Source organism: Oreochromis niloticus, linkage group LG4 (assembly GCF_001858045.2).
Source record: "Oreochromis niloticus isolate F11D_XX linkage group LG4, O_niloticus_UMD_NMBU, whole genome shotgun sequence".
NCBI classification, from domain to species: Eukaryota; Metazoa; Chordata; class Actinopteri; order Cichliformes; family Cichlidae; genus Oreochromis; species Oreochromis niloticus.
The window spans coordinates 20,147,492-20,165,641 of record NC_031969.2 but is presented as its reverse complement, the minus strand read 5'-3'; the positions used below and the strand labels follow the sequence as shown (position 1 = coordinate 20,165,641).

General features: G+C 40.6%; 1 protein-coding gene across 1 annotated transcript in view; it reads left to right on the top strand.

The window, feature by feature from the left end:
• LOC100703903 (adenylate cyclase 9) overlaps positions 1-18,150 on the top strand; it is a 42,129-nt gene that overhangs the window by 16,572 nt on the left and 7,407 nt on the right. The window contains exons 2-8 of the mRNA XM_003450058.4: positions 9,841-10,013; positions 12,922-13,032; positions 13,426-13,682; positions 15,110-15,212; positions 15,877-16,085; positions 17,203-17,362; positions 17,585-17,727. Coding sequence (XP_003450106.1) covers positions 9,841-10,013; positions 12,922-13,032; positions 13,426-13,682; positions 15,110-15,212; positions 15,877-16,085; positions 17,203-17,362; positions 17,585-17,727 — 1,156 coding nt within the window. The remainder of the gene's footprint in view (positions 1-9,840; positions 10,014-12,921; positions 13,033-13,425; positions 13,683-15,109; positions 15,213-15,876; positions 16,086-17,202; positions 17,363-17,584; positions 17,728-18,150) is intronic.

The following is an 18,150-nucleotide window of genomic DNA, read 5'->3' as shown; positions in this document are numbered from 1 at the left end:
TCTCTGTCAAGTTTGCTTCTGTGATATTTTCTTTTCTATTTTGATGGTCTCTTGCTGCTCATGCTTTGTATTTTGCTCTGCTTCCCTTGTCTCATCTTCTGTGATTAGTTTCAGCTGTCCACCCACCTGTTTCCTCTCCCCTTATTACCTGGTGTGTATTTATTTGCCTAACCCCCCCCTCCCTCGAGTCCTTTGTTGCCTGCTGCCTCCTAGTTAGTTGTAGTTTTGGATTCACTATCCTACAGTTGTTTTGTACTTTGTGAAAGCTCACCATTAAAGCTGTTTATGACTTTCAGTTTGTCTCCTGAGGCCTGCATTTTGGGTCTATTTTCTGCCTGCCATGCAGCCGTTTCACGGCAGGTGTGGTGACTTGTGTATTTTAATGACCTGCAGAGCTATGCCAGCAGAAGCATGAGCTCCTGGTAGGGACGCTCATGCTGGACAAATCAAAGGGTAGAAGTCAGACAAATTTGGACTACCTCCCCTTGAGGTAAAGGCGTTGGGGTAACGCTAACACCTCTAGACCAGAAAATAAAAACTGGGGATTGCTAAGATCCAGGTGCACTGGCAGGGTACAGGGAGTAATCAGTGGCCTATGATTCTCATAAGGCGAAAGGGCTTAGACAGGCAAACACTGGGGGAGATGGGGAAAGCGTTCCAGGTCAATAAATAAAATTAACAAGAAAGATAGTTGTGCCTAAAACTATGGAATTTTTCATACTGCAGAATATTGGACTTTAAAATGTTTGAAAATGCCCGACTGTTGGCCAGCAGCAATAGCTTCATTCATCACATTACTGATGTCTTTCCTCCTTGAACGCTTGACTACTCCAGAAAAGCAAACTGCCAAAACATCTGCTTTCATAAATGTGCTCACACTTGCTGATGATCAATTAATCAAATGCATTTGGATTAGTGGCACCTGATTGCTACTTATCCTCTTAATTCCTGAAGAAACAGTACGAGTGTACCCACTGCTTCTGCTCTTTGGTTTCTGCTAAATAAATAATGCCACATTGCAATATGTCATTTTTGTTCATCTGAGGTTTATTTCCCTCATTTTAGAACCTGGTAAGAGTCAGACGATTTTCTTTTGATATGTGAAACCTTAGAATTGAAAGGGGTCCATATGTGATGGCTGAAAAACTTAAAAAGAGTTAAACAAAAAACGTGTACTGGAAGGCCTCCAGTAGTGTGACTTTTCCTAAAATAAAATAAAAACATGAATCAAGTGCATTATCTGTTAAAACATTTTGGATGGTGCGTTAAAGGTTAAGTAGGTGAACTGATGTAACAGTGTTGGTAGTTAGATTTCAAAAAGAACATTAAAAGCGTTTCCATAAGAAAAGCTTGCACATTTGGCTATTTCTGCAGCGTAGACAGATGTGCTGAATGGCAAAGAAGCCATATGGTCACCATTATGTGAGCAAGAACGAGGGAATTACCTTCCATTGTGTGTGTGGGTGAAGTGTGAAATATGATGAGGTAAAAAGCAGAAAGTGAGGAAAGTGAGGCTGAGCTTTTGGGATGATGTCAGTCAGAGCGCTTCTTTGTGGAGAAGAGTGCTCTACGCCGATGTGGCGATGAGGCAAGCGGATATCGTTGTGAACACAAAAAAACATGGAGGATATTTGGATTTGTGACACAGCGCGAGAGAGCGGGCAAGTCAAAGAAAGACAGTGAACCACAGCAAGACTGACAAAAACAGGCAGAAAATACAGGCCACTGAGCAAAGGAGGGGGGGTGTTAAGAATTTTGGAGGGATGTCAACTGTATCTGCCAGTAGACCGCGGCAGCATGGGATTGTCGGGGATGGAGGGATCGTAGGCACAGAATACAAAAAGAGTGCGGAGAGCGTAAGAGACAGACACAGCCAAGCGAGAGTTAAGACTTTGGAGAGATGTCAAGTGTTTCTATTGTTGTTTTGAGTGAGCTGTGGTAGGGCCCGACTGAATTCAGGAAAAAAAAAAAAAAAGAAAAGCCCAGACCAAATGTGGAAATTTTGTGTTAGTGCCACCCCTGTGTGGAACAAAGAGAAAGGAAAAGGATATTAAGAGATTCGAACGGGAAGAAAGGCCTCAGAGTGACTTGTTGTGCTGGGACAGTGTGTTTGTGTGTAAGCAGAGAAGTACTCTGACGTGAGTCTCGGTATAGTGACATATTTTTGTCCTGAACCTGGAAAGCAAATGCTGAGAAGGCCCAGGTGGTGTGCAAACCTGTTGTTTGTTTCTTCATTTTTTTTGTTTTTTTTTAGTACAGGCTTATGTAACTTGTTCCGAGAGGTCACTCTGGGTTATCTAGGGTCTCTGAGTGTTTGAGAAAAACTCTGTTGATTTAGCTGGGCTTCACTGAGTTTGACGTGTACGAGCAAGGCACAGGTTTATTTGTATCCCCATCTGCAAAACGTAATGCTTGGCACTGATAATGTGTTGTTGTTGTTGGAAAGACTGGCAATGTGCAACACATGCAGATGAGAGTGATGATTTTGCTTAACATGCTTGCTTATGTATACAGTGGCACTTCCTGAAAGCAGCAGCCTCATGAGCAGGACAGTAGAGTGCCCTGTCCTGCATAAAAACTACATTCTGCACTTTTCCAAAGTCTTGAGCCAATCCTGATTTCTCTTATTGTGCTTGAAAGGAGCCAGACTTCATTCAAATTTTTTTAGTTTTAAAGTGGTCTTGAGCAACAGTTTTCCAAGCTTTCTGAAGGTCTTTTAAAGTTTTTCTTTGCACATTGGCAGTTTTTTTTGTTTTTTGTTTTTTTATACTCATTTTCACTCCACTCATTTCACTGGTTTGTTAGTTTGTTAAGCTTCTCAACATCACCTATGAATAATACAACAAGTGTTGTATGTACACATAACAGAAAACTTAACAAAAAAAAAGAAAGATTTTAAATTGATTCTGAGGACCTTTATTAGCAGCCTGTTGGGAAAAACACATAATTTGTTCACAGTCCTTTAGCTGACTCTGTGAGCTATTAGCCAAAACTTGGCATATCTTGTCGTTGTGTACGTTTAAAAAAAAATGAGGAAAGTGATCGAGTGCAAGATAAAAAAGATTCAGCCCAAGCAGCAGCAGGTGAACAGTGTCAGTCATATTGTTGAGAAAAAAGAAAACTCCAACGAAGACCTGACACAGGACCTGAGAGATGCATCTGACCCGTCAGCTGATCCATCTACTGTTCACTGAAGCCTCGTCAGAAATTGTCTCAGTGGAAGGGTGGCTGTCAAGAACCAAAAAAAGGAAGTGCTGTGTGCTCTAAAAGCTTATCTGGAAGGTGCTCTTTGGTAGGGCAGATGCAAACTCAGTCCTATTGACTCTAAGTCTTCATCACGGTCTGATGAAAAGCCTGATAAAGTGCAATATATAATATACAATATACTTATTGTTTCAATAAATCGCTGCACCTGTTTCCCATAATTAAATCTGGGAAGGCTCAAGACCTTTGCACGGTACATTATATTAAATCACTAATCAAATCTAATTAAAATCATTTGAAAAGTTTTGCCACCATCTTTGCTTTTGCAGAATTCTTAGATTGCTATTCAGGATATTTTGAGTACTATGTCTTTCTCTTATGAATTCTCTCATATGTCTCTGAAAAAGCAGACTGCATTGATCTGCTTGCAGATCTCAGTGTAACCGAGCACCCATGGGATGTGCCAAAACAAGCCAGGTCCACCGAGGACCAACTAGCAACCCAGCTAAACTGCCACTATTCCAGTGCCAGACTTCCCTCTGGAGGTCTAGCATCTGTGCTGCGATGCATCAGAGCTGTTTTGGTGGGACGAACGGGCAGACACAATTCTAGAGATGTGGTTTTAGTGTTGTGGCTGATTAGTTCATGTAGTAAATGGAGCAATGTTTAAAAAACCTGTCCTATATATTATTCAGAAGAGGATGTGTTATTGGCAAAGTCAGCATGTGAAACAGCCCGCTCTCTTTAACCGTCTCTGACATTCTCTGAGAGAGGAGGAAGTCTTTCCTACCTTGACAGTGGAAATAATTCTGCCTACCTGTCCTTTAAAATCTCAGAAGAAATACTGGCTCAGCACAACTAGAAGGCCACCACTTACCTTCCTCCCTGTCTCCCACTGATGCTGGGCATAGAGATGTGCGCAACTTCACTGTTCTCCTTTACTGACAGAAATGACAGCTGAGTCCCTGTGGGATTCCTTATTAAAAATGCATACATGTCATTCATGTTTTCTGACTGAATAGGTTCACTCACAGATGGCTTTTTTCCTACTACCACCACAAACAAACTCATCTTAATCTATCCTTTTACATTTTTTTCCTCTTTTTTTAAACTAATCTCTACCTCTAATGGCTGTCCACTACACCAGAGTAATGACGTTCTTCTAAGCAGCCTGTCATGCTGGAAAGATTTCCTGTTGTTCCTCCTGCCTTTACCGGGGACAGGATGTACAGAATATCTCTGGACGGAGACACAGAGGAAGAAGGAAGGGACGCTTCTTATTGGTAGTGCCAACATGGCATGGAGAACTGCCCAGCCTAGCAGTGCTAGTTTCTCTGCACCACCTGTTCGACTGCCCTCCTGCTCAGATACCTGGCCCCGGAAAGTGAACCTGTCATTATGGGAAGATCAGCCGCATGATAGGTTTGTGTTTGTGTGCGTGTATGTGTGTGAGTGTGTGTTTGTGTGCTGATTCCAGCAAATCTGCCAACACTCCTTCCCTCTTTGTTGCCCTTGTGTTCGGTTGCTTTTAATAAACCTCCCTGGGACTGCAGCATTGGCTTTTGAGTCCCACTTGGGTTGCAAATGGAACTTGAAAGAAAAAGGTGTTGCTTTGTGATAAATGTCCAGAACGTTTCATATTTATGGCTACTGTACCTGTTGCATTCATGTGCTATTTTTTCTCCCAATGTGAATTATCTGTTCTTCTTTTCTACTTTTGTATATCCCAGTGGGGAAGCAGGAGGGGTGTTTTTCTGTAATAATGATTTGTCTTTCTTTGGTCCTATTCCCTCTATGTTCTGCTTGTTGCATATAGGACAGTGTAAGAGTGTGTGGCATCTAGGCTTTTTGTTACTTAATGTTCGCATTCCACTTTAGTTGTCCTTCTCTTTGCACAGATGGATACATTAAGAGTGCCTGAAATGACCACCGCAGTGTGTTTGTGTGTGTGTGTGCTCATTCATCGTTTTTTTCTGCATGTTTTTTTGGCACACCCAACCTCTGCACTGAGACACTCAGAGGTGGCTATTGTCCCATGAGAGCTTGGACGTGCCATGAAGAGGTGAGAGGAAGGGAGGAGTAGGGCTGATGATGTTATTTGTTTGCAAAGTGTTTTCTCATTTCACCCTCCTCTGTCCTGAACAAAAGGGCTTGGAGAGGGAGATAATGTAACTAGGCTCTCATGGGGAAAGGTTATCTACTGTTCCCTGTCAGCTGATAGCAGAAGACAGGACACTTCAAGTCCCATACCGCCCAGAGGCTGCCGCTAATGATGCTCTTCAATTAACCCAAGGTCATGGGAGCTGTAGAAGGGCCAGCACAATCACATACCTGCCTAAGAGACCATCAAACAGATGTACATAGAGTGACAGATGTACTGAAAACCTACACAGCAGGAAAGAATCAATTGGATCTCACAGTTTCCTGACCTTTTATCCCGCCACGAGGACTTTAGAGTGCAGCTATACTATAAAGATATTGGACCCTATTAAATGAAGTCAGCTATGTATCCAGCTGCTTATCAGAGCCACACTCTACTGGCTGACAGTGCAATTCCAGCTGCTACAAGGTTAGATGACAGATTGTCCTCAAGTGGTCAGGAACAGGCACACAAAGCTGCATAAAATCTCGTGTAACCACACTGATAACATACTTGGAAACTTTGCAAGCCTGGGCAGTTTGTTCGTCTCGCTCCTCTTCTCTCTTGGCTGCTGGGAGGTGTGAGGGGGTTTGTACAATTCTAATGACCTTGAAAGTCAATATTTGATACGAGCACCTTTATTCTTCAACACAACCTGAACTCACTAAGGCAGCTTTCTTCTAATTTCTTTAAGCAGTCTTCAGGAATAGTTCTCCAGGCTCCTTTAAAGACATTCAAAGCTCTTCTGTTGTCTGCCTTCCTCTGTCAAGATTACCCTGCACTGCTTTAATAATGTTTATGTATGGGGTCTGGGGAGGCCAGTCCATGACTGATAGTCTTCTGTTGTGTGTTTTTCTATCCAGGTATACTCTAATTGCATTGCCAGTGAGTTTGGGTTTATTGCCATGCTAAAATATGAAGCCATTGCTAATCAGAAGTTTTCCAGATGGTGTTGTGTAGTGGACCAAAATCTGATGGTACTGTTCTGTGTTCATAAGGCCATTCATTTTGATAAAATCTCCATCACTACTGGCTGAAATGTAGCCCCGGACCAACTGAGCCTCCATTGTGTTTTGCAGATGGCTGTATACACTCACGTTTGTACCTCTCTCCTGACCTCTTACATATATTTATTCTGGATTCATCACCCCATCAGACCTGTTGTCACCGATTTTCAGTCCAGGACTTGTGTAATTTGACATACCTCAGCCTTTTCTTCTTTTCTACTCTTTCTTTTGTCTTTCTATTAACAGTCCTTTGGGAATCATCTTGTTGGGGCAAAAATGCTATTTTATGTTTGGCAAACTGTGTAATCCTTTGGATTTGTTATAAAGAAATGGGGGAAAAAATATTTTTGTGTCAGGCTGCTAGTAGCAAAGTGCCTAAAGATTTGCTGGTTATCTGTCATATTTCGACACAACACTGGTTCATCCTCTTTAGCTAGGTCGCTTTTTATGCTTGAATAGTTCAGAGGTCAGGGTTAAGTGGCTTAACAAACCAAAAAACATTCCTCTGAAAATGGTTCAAAGACTGGAGCGAAAATGAGTGAAACCATTTTTTAAAAATTACATTTAAAATTAAAAGTAGGTCTGGCTCCTGGGAAGCAACATATAAAAAAAATAGAGGCTTAAATTGAAAATGGTAAAGAGATAACTTAGCCACATTGAAACTGAAACATTTTATTCTATTAAAACAAAAGAAAATTTGAACTTGATACTAGAAACACATTTAACAGTGTCGGGATAGGAGCATGTTTGCTTCTGTGTTGCATCACCTCTTCTTTAAATTTGTAAACTAACAGACCATCTGCTCTAGCACAGAAAGAAAAATATGTGTCGCCCTGACTTTTTCTGAAGTGGAGTGATAATGGATCGATATTCTTTGCACTGGCAAACCTCTTCTCTCTGCCTTTTATCTTTTCTGTCTAGTAATTTGTTGCTACACACATTTTCTGTCTTGACATACCTCATTATTTTTAATAAGCTTTCACAGTATTTGGGAATAGAGGCTAAATGGTCCAGGGATTTCTGTTAAGATGAATTTGGGTTGGTTCCCATAATATACAGTTTTATTATTACCCAGCAGACGCCATTGCTTTTACTGCGCGATTTGCATTAATTGCGAGTATAAATATATTAATAAATAATGAAAATCTGGCACTCTCTCTGACTCAAAGGCTCCCAATCTGGGTTGTGAAAATGTCAATAAAAAGGCAAGGCAACAATTACACCACATATCTCCACTCAGTCATTTAAGGCATCTTCTTCTACCTTACCTACGTCACTCCAGGATGACTTGCGGAAGTTGTGAGAGCACTGCATGTCACCGGAACTCATTTCTGCTTCAGAGATACTGATGAGAAAGGATAAAAGAAGACAGGAGAAACAGAAAGAGAAGGGGAAAATAACCTAGTTGACCCATCAGCAGAAGCAGAAGACGGTGTGTCATAATGGGAGGCAGGGTAGGATTTGATTAGCAAACTAATGTAATCAGTCATGCTGCGTGCGAGTGTTGTGTGTGCGCACGTGTGTGTGTTTGTGTCTCTGGATCTGTCTTTGACACACAGTCACTCTCACACACTCACTCTCGCACATTTTCATTTTCGGAGGCAGTCAAAAGCTCTCCTCAGTTTCCTGCTGCCTCTCCTCATCTGCTGTGCCATTCTGCATCACTGATGCGGGGAAATGGTTCATTGTAACTGCTGTTTACCGCTTTCATTTCCCGTCCTTGAATCTCATCCACCTGACTATCCACCCAGCTACAGTGAAGTCATCCATCTATACTTCTGCTTGCTTTGTGTACATGTATTTTACTAAGTGTGTAGGTGTTTAGCGATGCTGTTTTTGTGAGTGTCTCATAAACTGTACATCGATCTTTTTGTATGCATTCTTATTTTTGTGTCTTGCTTCTTAATTCGTGTGTTCACCTAAACTCTGACTTTGTTCCCTTGTGGCACACGTGTGGTTTGTGTGTGTCAGAGAGTGGAGCCCCAGGGTGGCTTAGCAGAGCCAGTGGCAGGCCTGTCTGAAGTACTTAGTGCAGACAATGCTCAGAGCCTGAGGCTGCAGCTTCCCTGACAGTTGAATAATGTGGCTAAGCACACAGTTGCAGGTACTAACCTATGCTGCTGACAAACACAGATAACCTGTTAGTGTGGCTACGACGTGTCACAACAGCAAAGAGGGAAAATGAAAAGTTCAGTCACACACACCTGGGTTGCTTGTTCTCAGTGAGGACGATTGAAAAACCCTTGTTTCTGGCTAAAAGCTAAAGGTGCCTTGATTGTTTGTCTGTATATCTGTGCAGTTACCATGTAAATGATGTCTGTTTCTATGTGAGGTGGTGTATGTATCTGCAGTCAAGATTACAGGATTGAAATACACCATCCTTGAGCATCCTGCATCTCAGATAAGCAACTAAAATGTTGTCAAAAGTTAACGAAAACTTCCTATCTCCCCTTTACTTCTGTTTGTCAATGTCTTGCTTAGTTCGGGTGGTAGAATTTGGGGAAGGGGTTGCACACAAATACACATAACTTGCAGGAGTAATGGAAATGGACATGTTGATAGAGGCGGGAGGAAGCAGGTGTTCAAATATTTGACTGTTTCATGGTCAGCGGACAGGAATACATGAACACCCACACTTACATGCACATGCACTCATATTATTCCTATATGAAAGATTAAATTTCTCATTATGGAGAAGGTCAAAATCAAGAAGGAGAAATGGAATTAATTCAGAAATTGCTATACAGAAATCCTTCCTCGGGCTATGAGGGAATAGGTGAGAAATGCAGTGGTGTGAAAAAGTGTTTGCCCCCCTCCCTGATTTCCTATTTTTTTTATATGTTCGTCACACTTAAATGTTTCAGATCATCGAAAACATTTAAATATTAGACAAAGATAACAGAGGTTAACAAAAAATGCTGTTTTCACATGAAGATTGTGGGCAGGAAATGTGACTCTTGAAAGAAGTTTTACTTGTTTGTATATATCAACTGGAAATAATAGATATGTCATTGGGATATTAATCATTACATTGCGACCCACTAGTTTAGGTCTCAAATGTTTCTTTTTAGTTTGTTTTGGGGTTTTTTTTAGTTTTGGTAAAAGATGTGAACTTTTTTTCAGCCTCTGATGATGTCATTTGGTATCAAAGCACTAGTCTTTTTCACACTGTGTGTATTGAAATGACAGAAAAATGCAAAGACCTGCATAAATGCATAAAAAATAATGACAACGTTTTGTAAACGTGTAGGGAAGCAAAAAAGGATCATGTCTGTAAACTTGAATTTTCCAAGTTTGCATAATTCTCTGTGGGGATTCATCCTGGCCACTGACCCTCTGCTGACTCCTAAAACAACTCCACAACTGCCTAAACTTTTATCCACAAAAGAACAACTAAACCCAACTCAGGCCTGTTCCAGTTACATCTGGGAATAAGAACTGATCTGTCAGTGACATCCTCTCTTTATTTGTTTCTGTTTCTCTCTTCAGGCCTAAAGACCTATCTGATTTCTGGCAGGAAGATGGAGGCTCACTCCGTCTGTACCTGTTCCCAAATAGGATTAGCTGGGACGGAGCAAGCAGATTCTCGCTGTCCCACGTCCAGAGTGCACACGCCTGATGGAGCCCCTTCAGCCTGCACCCTTCCCCAAGACAGAGCCAAGGTAAGTTGCTGTCTCTGAGGGAATCAGCTTTGTTGTTAAATATATAAGTATATTTTCTTGGGCTCCTCTATCATTGTACAGCTATATTGCCTGAGGAAGAACACTGAGCTCTATGTTCTGCCACAGTCTCTTTGATGTTCATCTTTGCTCTGTGTTTTTGTGTGGGCGTATCAGGAGCTTTGATAAATATTTTTCATATATAAATATTTTCATTTTTCTTTTTGCATGCATTGAGGTTTCTATTGTCTTGTGTTAAAGGAGCTAAAAAACAGAATTGCTTTGATCAGTACCATGCAAAACATCCATATTTTGTACATAAGCTTAACTTTGTTAATTTACCTCTTCATATTTGGTGCACTTGTATCAAATATGCTTCTGTTTGCATGCCACCTCACTGCATATTAAATTCTAAAGAGTACAAATCTGAACAAAAACACAGCGATATTGTCTAATCATATTAGTTATGCAACAAAAATGCAGGCAGTATTATAGTGCTAATCGCATACAGTTCATAAGTATTTGGCTGGTGATGCAAGTTTTGTAATTTTTGACTTTGTGCAACCCCACAGTGGATTTAAAAAAACTTAAACAAGTGAAGTGTGATGAGGTGCAGATTAAAGCTGGGAGCTTTAATTCATGAGGTTTAACAAACGTAGCCATTTTTATACATAGTTCCCCTTTTTTCAGAGGACGTTTGGATAGTTTCATGGCCAAGTGTGACCCAACCCATCAATATTCTGGGACAATTCTGTCAGCCTTAGGGGTCAGACTAGGCAGATGTAATATCTCAATCTGATTCCAAGTGTTGAGATTGCATTTAACCGTTAACTGACACACCATATGAGGTCTGAAGAGATGCAGATGAAAGTGAAGGAGGACCATCATTGGGCTGAAAACCAAAATGAGACGAGAGAGAGAAAAATTCAATGGACAATTCAACAATCTGATGCGTTGTTAAAAACACTGACTGCAAAAAGTCCCGAAAGACCACACAAGACAGTTAAAGTAAAGATAGAATTGATGCCATGGTTAGGAAACATACTGTTAAAAAATCATATCATTGTCAAAGTCTATATTCAAAGACACCTTCTTTGGGAAGATGAAACCAAGATTAACAAATGATGAAATGTGTAACTGTGAAATGGACTCTAAAGCAACACCCGGGAGACAACAGCTCACAGTTCACAGAGTTTATTACACTGGAAGGTTTTTTTCACAGGGATAAGTGCTGGAAAGAGTCTTTGGTAACTCAGAACAGCAACCCTAGGAGAGAAGAGATGAGTTACTTCCAGTCTACAGCATGGGCGAGCACCAGAGTAATGAGCTAAGTGAATGTTTCAGAGTTGCTTACTTGGATGGGTGCGGAACGAGCAGTGGGGTGAGCCACTGGTTAGGTGTTGGGAGAAAAAATCTAATTGACAGGAGGCTGAGCAGGCAGGTGGTTCCAGAAGGTGTTGGATATTCTGGAAAATTCTGGAAAATTGGATATTCTTTAATGGCCAAGACAGTATTCTGATCTTGGCCCGGTAGAGCATGCTTTTCATTTACTGAGGACACAACTGAACATAGAAAGACACATAAACAAGCAGCAGTAAAAGCCTGGCAGAGCATCTCAAGGGAAGAAAAACAGCATGTATTGTAGACTTCAGGCAGTCATCGACCGCAAAGGATTTTCATCCAAATATTAGAACAATCTTTGTATTCATAATTATTTATTGTTATAAATAACAATAAATTCAATAAATTGGCTGTAATTCCTAAACAGTTAATTCAGTACTTTTGTTAAACCCCTTAAATTAAAACTGAAAGTCTGCACTTTGATCATATCTTGGTCCTTTATTTAAAATTCCCTATGGTGGTGTACAGAGGCAAGACTATGTAAACTGTGTCATTGTCCACACACTTATGGACCTACCTGTGTGTCCATCGCCGATGTTCTCCTTATTTCTGCCTTCAAGGGAAATTTTTCATTTGCTTCCAAGATTGCACCGCCACAATATGCTCATCAAAACCCTTAACACATAATTTTTTTTATTAATTAGCCTCAAAAACCTTTACTGCTGTGGCACCCCGCGATCTCTGCACCACTCTTTTATCTCTACCCGGACAGGTGGAGAGTGAAGGTGCAGTAGAGAAAAAAGGAAAGCATGTGAGTGGTAGAAGAGGTAGGGCTGGAAGGTGGGGTTGGCTTCTCAAGCAGAGGGGAGCTTGGAAGCGCTGCCAAAACCTGTCTGCCTATCACTGATCACTTCTTCATTTGCAGCTTTTCATCTTCAGCGTAGCTCTCACACAAATCTGAATGAGTCTCACACTGAAGGATAAGACATCTTAGAAAAAAAAGCTTAATAACTGTGAGCAGGTGAAAGGATGAAACCTGAACGGCAGGTGTAATCACAAATGTTTCCATGTTTTTAATGTGACAAGTAGGTGTACATTATTTGCCATCTCTTTTTATTTACATTATTTAAGCTGCACAGTACTACTTCATGGCACCTTGTGCTTCTCTCTGTCATGGTCAGTCATAGCACAACAAGTATCACACAGATCTCTCGCTCTCACAGACACACTCGCCTGAAAATAAAGACCTTGAGCCAGTGCAGACCTCCTACACACAACTTGTTAACTCTTTTATTGCCATCACTGTTTTTTTAAACATTGAAACATACTATCATAAGTGTTTCAGAGTTTGTTAGATGAATTAAAGACATGTTAGCGTTCCTGCTTTGCCTTTAAATGACACATTTTAGCTCTTTTGCCCTCACAGCAGAGCTGTATCACACCGATGTATCTTGTTGTATTTTTATCAGCTCGTCTGCTCTGCTTGATCTGCATCACTTACTTCATGAATTCTCTTCTTTTCTTCTCTACTCCATTTCCTTCTGTGTCACCCCGTCTAATCACCCCACAGTCCCCCTGTCTTTCCTGCAGCGTGGCCCTGATAGCAGGGGAGGATCAGGTCCTGGAAGAAGGCATGGTGCTCAATGGCTGCCATGACGACCACAGGACCAACAGTGGCAAGGTTAGCTAGTTGATACCACCTTAACAAAACAGAAAAAACAATATTAAACAGTTGAAATGTTATTTGTCTGACTTTCACATTTGCAAAGACTCATAGTCTAGTCTACTTTTTGTAATTATGGTTCTAGCAAATATTGGCACATAGTGATATTTCATTTACACATACCCGGCAGCTAAAAAAGGTCTCAAAAATAGTTCAAAGAAGTAGAACTCTATGGGTCCCAGATGAACTGTGCCACAGAGACAACCATTTAAATTGGTGCAGCTGAAGCACAGCCTGTAACTTTCATATTTCCTATTCAGACTCCTTCATACTATTTCTGACCCATTTCCACAGCACTATCACACCTTCTTCTTTGTAAAGTCGAGTACCTCTTTCACCTCTTCACCTCAGGATGCCTCAAATTTGAAGTGCTCCCCAGTGGTTTCTGCAGGCTGCACCCCCAAGGCTCTAAACGGGTTGCTTAGTCCTCGGTTAGAAGCTTTGACCAACAGCCAGACGTCACTGTGCGAGATGCTGCAGGAGAAGGAGAAGAAGACATGGAGCGGAGGAGCCATGGGGATGGATCACTCAGCGCTCTTACCTCTGCGATCCAAGAACTTCAGGGAGAGGAGTGATGCTCACTTTGTAGATGTTATCAAAGAAGATAGGTAATTCAGTATTAATAATATGCAGTAGTGGCGTACTGTATAAATACATGGGCACCGAAATGAAGAAGAAATGGTCAGTGCATCATGGGAAGCCTCTCAGCACACTGAGTCTTTAGCAACATAATTAAGGGAGGCTTCAGGCTAACCTGATCCAGCCCAAACTATATGCTTTATCAAAAAGGAAAGTTTTTAGCCTTAAAAGTAGAGACAGTGTCTGTCTCCTGAATCCAAACTGTGAGCTGGTTCCACAGACGAGGGCCTGAAAGCTGAAGTCTAATAGTTAAGTGCTCACATTGTGGTAATATAGTACTGTGAGGTCTTTAAGACATGATGTGGCCTGTATATTCAAGGTTTGTGTGTGTGTGTGTGCAGAGGAAGCCATTGAAAGGAATCTGGAAATATGTGAGAATATGATCTTCTGCATAAGCAGAAAATTTTTCAGGAAGCTTTTAGAAGTAAAGTTAAACAAGCAAGTAAAGCTGATCTATTAGGCACTCATAGACTGTCAAAAGTGTTATACACAAAATGAGTAAAATAAATAAGAACATTAAGTGCCATAATAGCCAAAAAGGATATAATAAAACACAATCTATTAGGAGCCAATGTAGAGAGTATAAAAGAGGAGTAGTGTTGGCTCCTGATAGACTCCAATCAGATAAAAATAAATCAAACCAGTGCAGCACCTTTAATGCCAGAGCTGCGTTCTAGTTTAAGTCGTAAAATGTTCAACATGATCAACAGTATTTAATGCAACACTGAAGTCTAAGAGGATAAACACACAGCAAAGTCCACAGTCATAGACTTTAAGGTCATTAGTCACCTTTACGAGTGCTGTTTCTGTGCTATGGTGAATTCAAGACTGTATCCGTTCAGTTTAACCATTCCTCTGCAAATGACCACATAACTGATTTACAACATTTTTTTAAGCATCTTTTAAATAATATGAATATTGGAAATCTAATTGGATCAACTTTTAAGCAAATTTAAAAGCCTCTGGTGGGTAGCCAGTTAGTAAAAATAAATAGAGCACTTAATGGTTAGACTTCTTTGAACAGCCTTCTATGAATGGGGTCTAATAAACACACTGATGGTTTGGATGAATTAATTATAAAGTTGGTTAGGCGAGATTAAAAAGCAATAATTGAACAATTAATCAATAAATTTTAGCAGCTTTTATAGTTGCTTTAGTTAACGATACATTTGTGGGAAGGCTGTGAATATATATATTTTTTCTTTAACATTAAGATCTTATTTGTAAAGCAATGTCTGAATTTCACATTTGTGCTCTCACATGAACCTCCTTTGTTTAAGATCTACAAAATGCTGAGGGTTCCAGTGAATGTGTGAAAATGGCTGAAAGTTCTTGATAGAATATTGCAGTGAGATCTGTAGGCGATTAAAAATTTAACTTTGTGTGTGTTTTGCAGTCTCATGAAGGACTATTTTTACAAACCTCCAATAAACAAGCTGAGCCTCACCTTCCTGGAGAAGAGCCTGGAGTCTGCATACCGGATAAGCTACCAGGAGGAGGTAGGTGTTTGTGTGTGATGAAATGTTGCCCAATTGCTTGCGTGTGTAATATGTTTGTGTCTTTCTGAGTTTACCTGTGTGTGTTATAAGCTAACATAGTTACCTTTGGTCTAACTGAGATCTGAGAGTCATTTAGATAAGCACGCATAGTATGCTTGCTTGAATTTCTATATATTTATCTTTTAGCTTGTTCATGTTTTCCCCTTTGTCTGTGTCGGGTAGCCCGATAGTGCTGCGTTATGACCAGACCGGTCAAGACTGCGGCAAAGGGAAATCACTGCAGGACCTTAGAAGCAGTTTAGTTTTAGGTTGTGATGTCCTCTGCTGGTGTATCAGCAGAAGTGCATCTTAAGGACATGGCTGCTGCTGTTGCTACAGTCTCATTAACAAATAATATGTAACTAATCACAAATAAGATTTATTGAGGCTTGTTAAAGTTGTAACATTAATTTATATTTATTTTTTTCATTTTATTCAACGGGGATACAGCTTTTTTTGTAGTTGCTCTGTGGTTACATTTCCTAATATACCACCAGTATTAAGACAGATTTCCTCTAACACCTCATTCTTATTTATGAATCCCCTTCACGCTACCTTAAATAAACATATTTTTAACATTATACTCTTTTTCTGCCCTCTGTTTCCTCTTTTCCCATCCTCCCAGGTCGAGACCCAAGCTGCGGTGCAGACATTTGCCAGCCCAACATTCAGTTCTTTCCTGGACATGCTCCTGTGCTGTTTAGTATTTCTGGCTCTTTCATTGGCCTGTTTCCTTCAACCGCTTGTTACCCAGCAGAACCCATCCACGCCGGCACTCATTCTCACAGCTGTAGCCACAATTTTGGAGGTCCTGGCTCTGCTGATTGCCATACGGTGAGATACTGAATGCAGGAGAGGTTCAAGCCAGTCAGACATTATCAGAAAGTCTTGAACAGATTTTATTAAAATTAGGAGGGCAATACAAAGAATAGAATAGATTTATATTCCCTGTTAACGAAAACCAAAACTTTTTAGCAGCTCTAGGCTGGGCAGCGGTATAAAAATAGACAAGAATTATGGAAATAAACAGAGATAAACACAGTGAGATAGTATATACAAAAATAATAGTACAACATGATAGTAGTAGTATGGTACTGTAAGCACACTCTACCACCCTCACCAGCTGTTGTAGTCCTCACCACACTTGTTGACTGATAGAAGTTTGGCCACCAGGGGATGAGAGAGGTGAGTACGCTGTAAGATCCCAACAGAGTAAAGCCTTTTATGGGCCTTCCCAACTTGGCAGGAGAGGTGTGTGGTTCAGGTGAGGGCAGCCTAGATGTGCACACATCATCTCTACTTCTTTCTCAAGTATGCTGAGAGAAGAATTCTTGGTACGCTTGGATTTTCTGTAGTACCTTATTATTGGGGCATTTTAGGTTGTTGGCCCTGCGTGAGACTGGTGGCCTGTCCATGCTGTACTCTGCCTCTTCCCCCCTTGACCCTGATAAGGATAAGTGGAGGAGAATGGATGGATGGACCTTGTCATTTCCTTGTTCTTTTTAAGAGGGGAGAGTTAGTAGAGACAGTGGTACTCTTATCTTCAAGCTGTGTACAACCCATCTGAGGGCTAAGTCCGAGTTTGATTTTTAGAACTCTTAATCAGAGGCTAGAGGAACTGTCTAAATACAAGAATTGAGTGGGTGCTTTGCTCACCTCAAAGTATATTTAAAAGATGACCAGAAGGAGAGACAGAAGAAAAAATGTTGGCATGGTTAATATTGGACTTCAAGGTAAAACCTGTGCAGAAAGAAAAAGTGTAGACCCTAAAACAAAAAGAGCCAGGAAACTTTTCCATCTAAATATATATCATATGTAAATCGGCCCTTTAATAATTATATCTGCAGCCAGTTTATTAGTCAAGCTGGGATCACATGAGGACACATAAATCTATAAAATCTCTTACGTCATCTGTATCAGTCATCGTTTTCTGGGTTTCTTTTCCCTCCAGTATGGCTTTTTATCTGGATAGTGTGCTGACTTGCACTCGAGTGCTGATGACGGCCATGTCAGGCTGGATAGCACGCCACTTTATAGGAGCTGTCCTGGTGTCCCTGCCTGCTGTGGCAGTATTCTCCCATGTCGCTTGTGACATGCATCACTCCATTCAGGTGAACTAAAATTTCATGTTTATTTTATGCTTTTAAAAAGGGATCTTTAGGGTATTAAATACTACTACTGTTGTTTGATCAAGTTCTGCTTGTCTTACTTCGTCTTTAATTATGTCTTCTAACTGCCGTATGCAGTATGTAAGAAGTATTGTAGTTAGTATTGTTTACAGTATGAACTACACCTTTTTGACTGAAATTGCTTTCTGTCTCCTGTTTTCCCAGTTTACCATGTTCATCTGCTGTGCTGTCATCATAGCTATTATTCAGTATTGTAACTTCTGCCAGCTCAGCTACTGGATGCGCTCAACACTAGCAACACTGGTGGGACTGGCACTGCTGGCTTTGCTCTTCAGCTCTCCCTGCAGGTATCAGATACATTTATTTTACTGCAGAGACGTCAATAAAAGGAAGTAATAGTTTTGCTCTTTACAACCCACACAGTATTTTTTGGCATTTGGTAATTTGGTCAGTTCACTTAATTATTCAAGGAGGGAGGTTCATTCAATCAGCCTTTGTTTATTTCTCATTCATAATCCATAGAAGACATACATCTCACTTGCACTGAACCATCTTGGTCTCTTCGATAATACCCTCATGGCGTCATTATATGCTACATGAAGTTGCTTTCCTGGAATTCACCTACAGATGTGCCTTACAGTCTGTATATGCATTCAATTTACATAAGAGGATGTTCGCTTGTACATACATCATCAGACATTCCCTATAAATGTCATTGCATGTCATTTGATCTTTAATAGGATATCCAACATACCTGACCTTATATTATC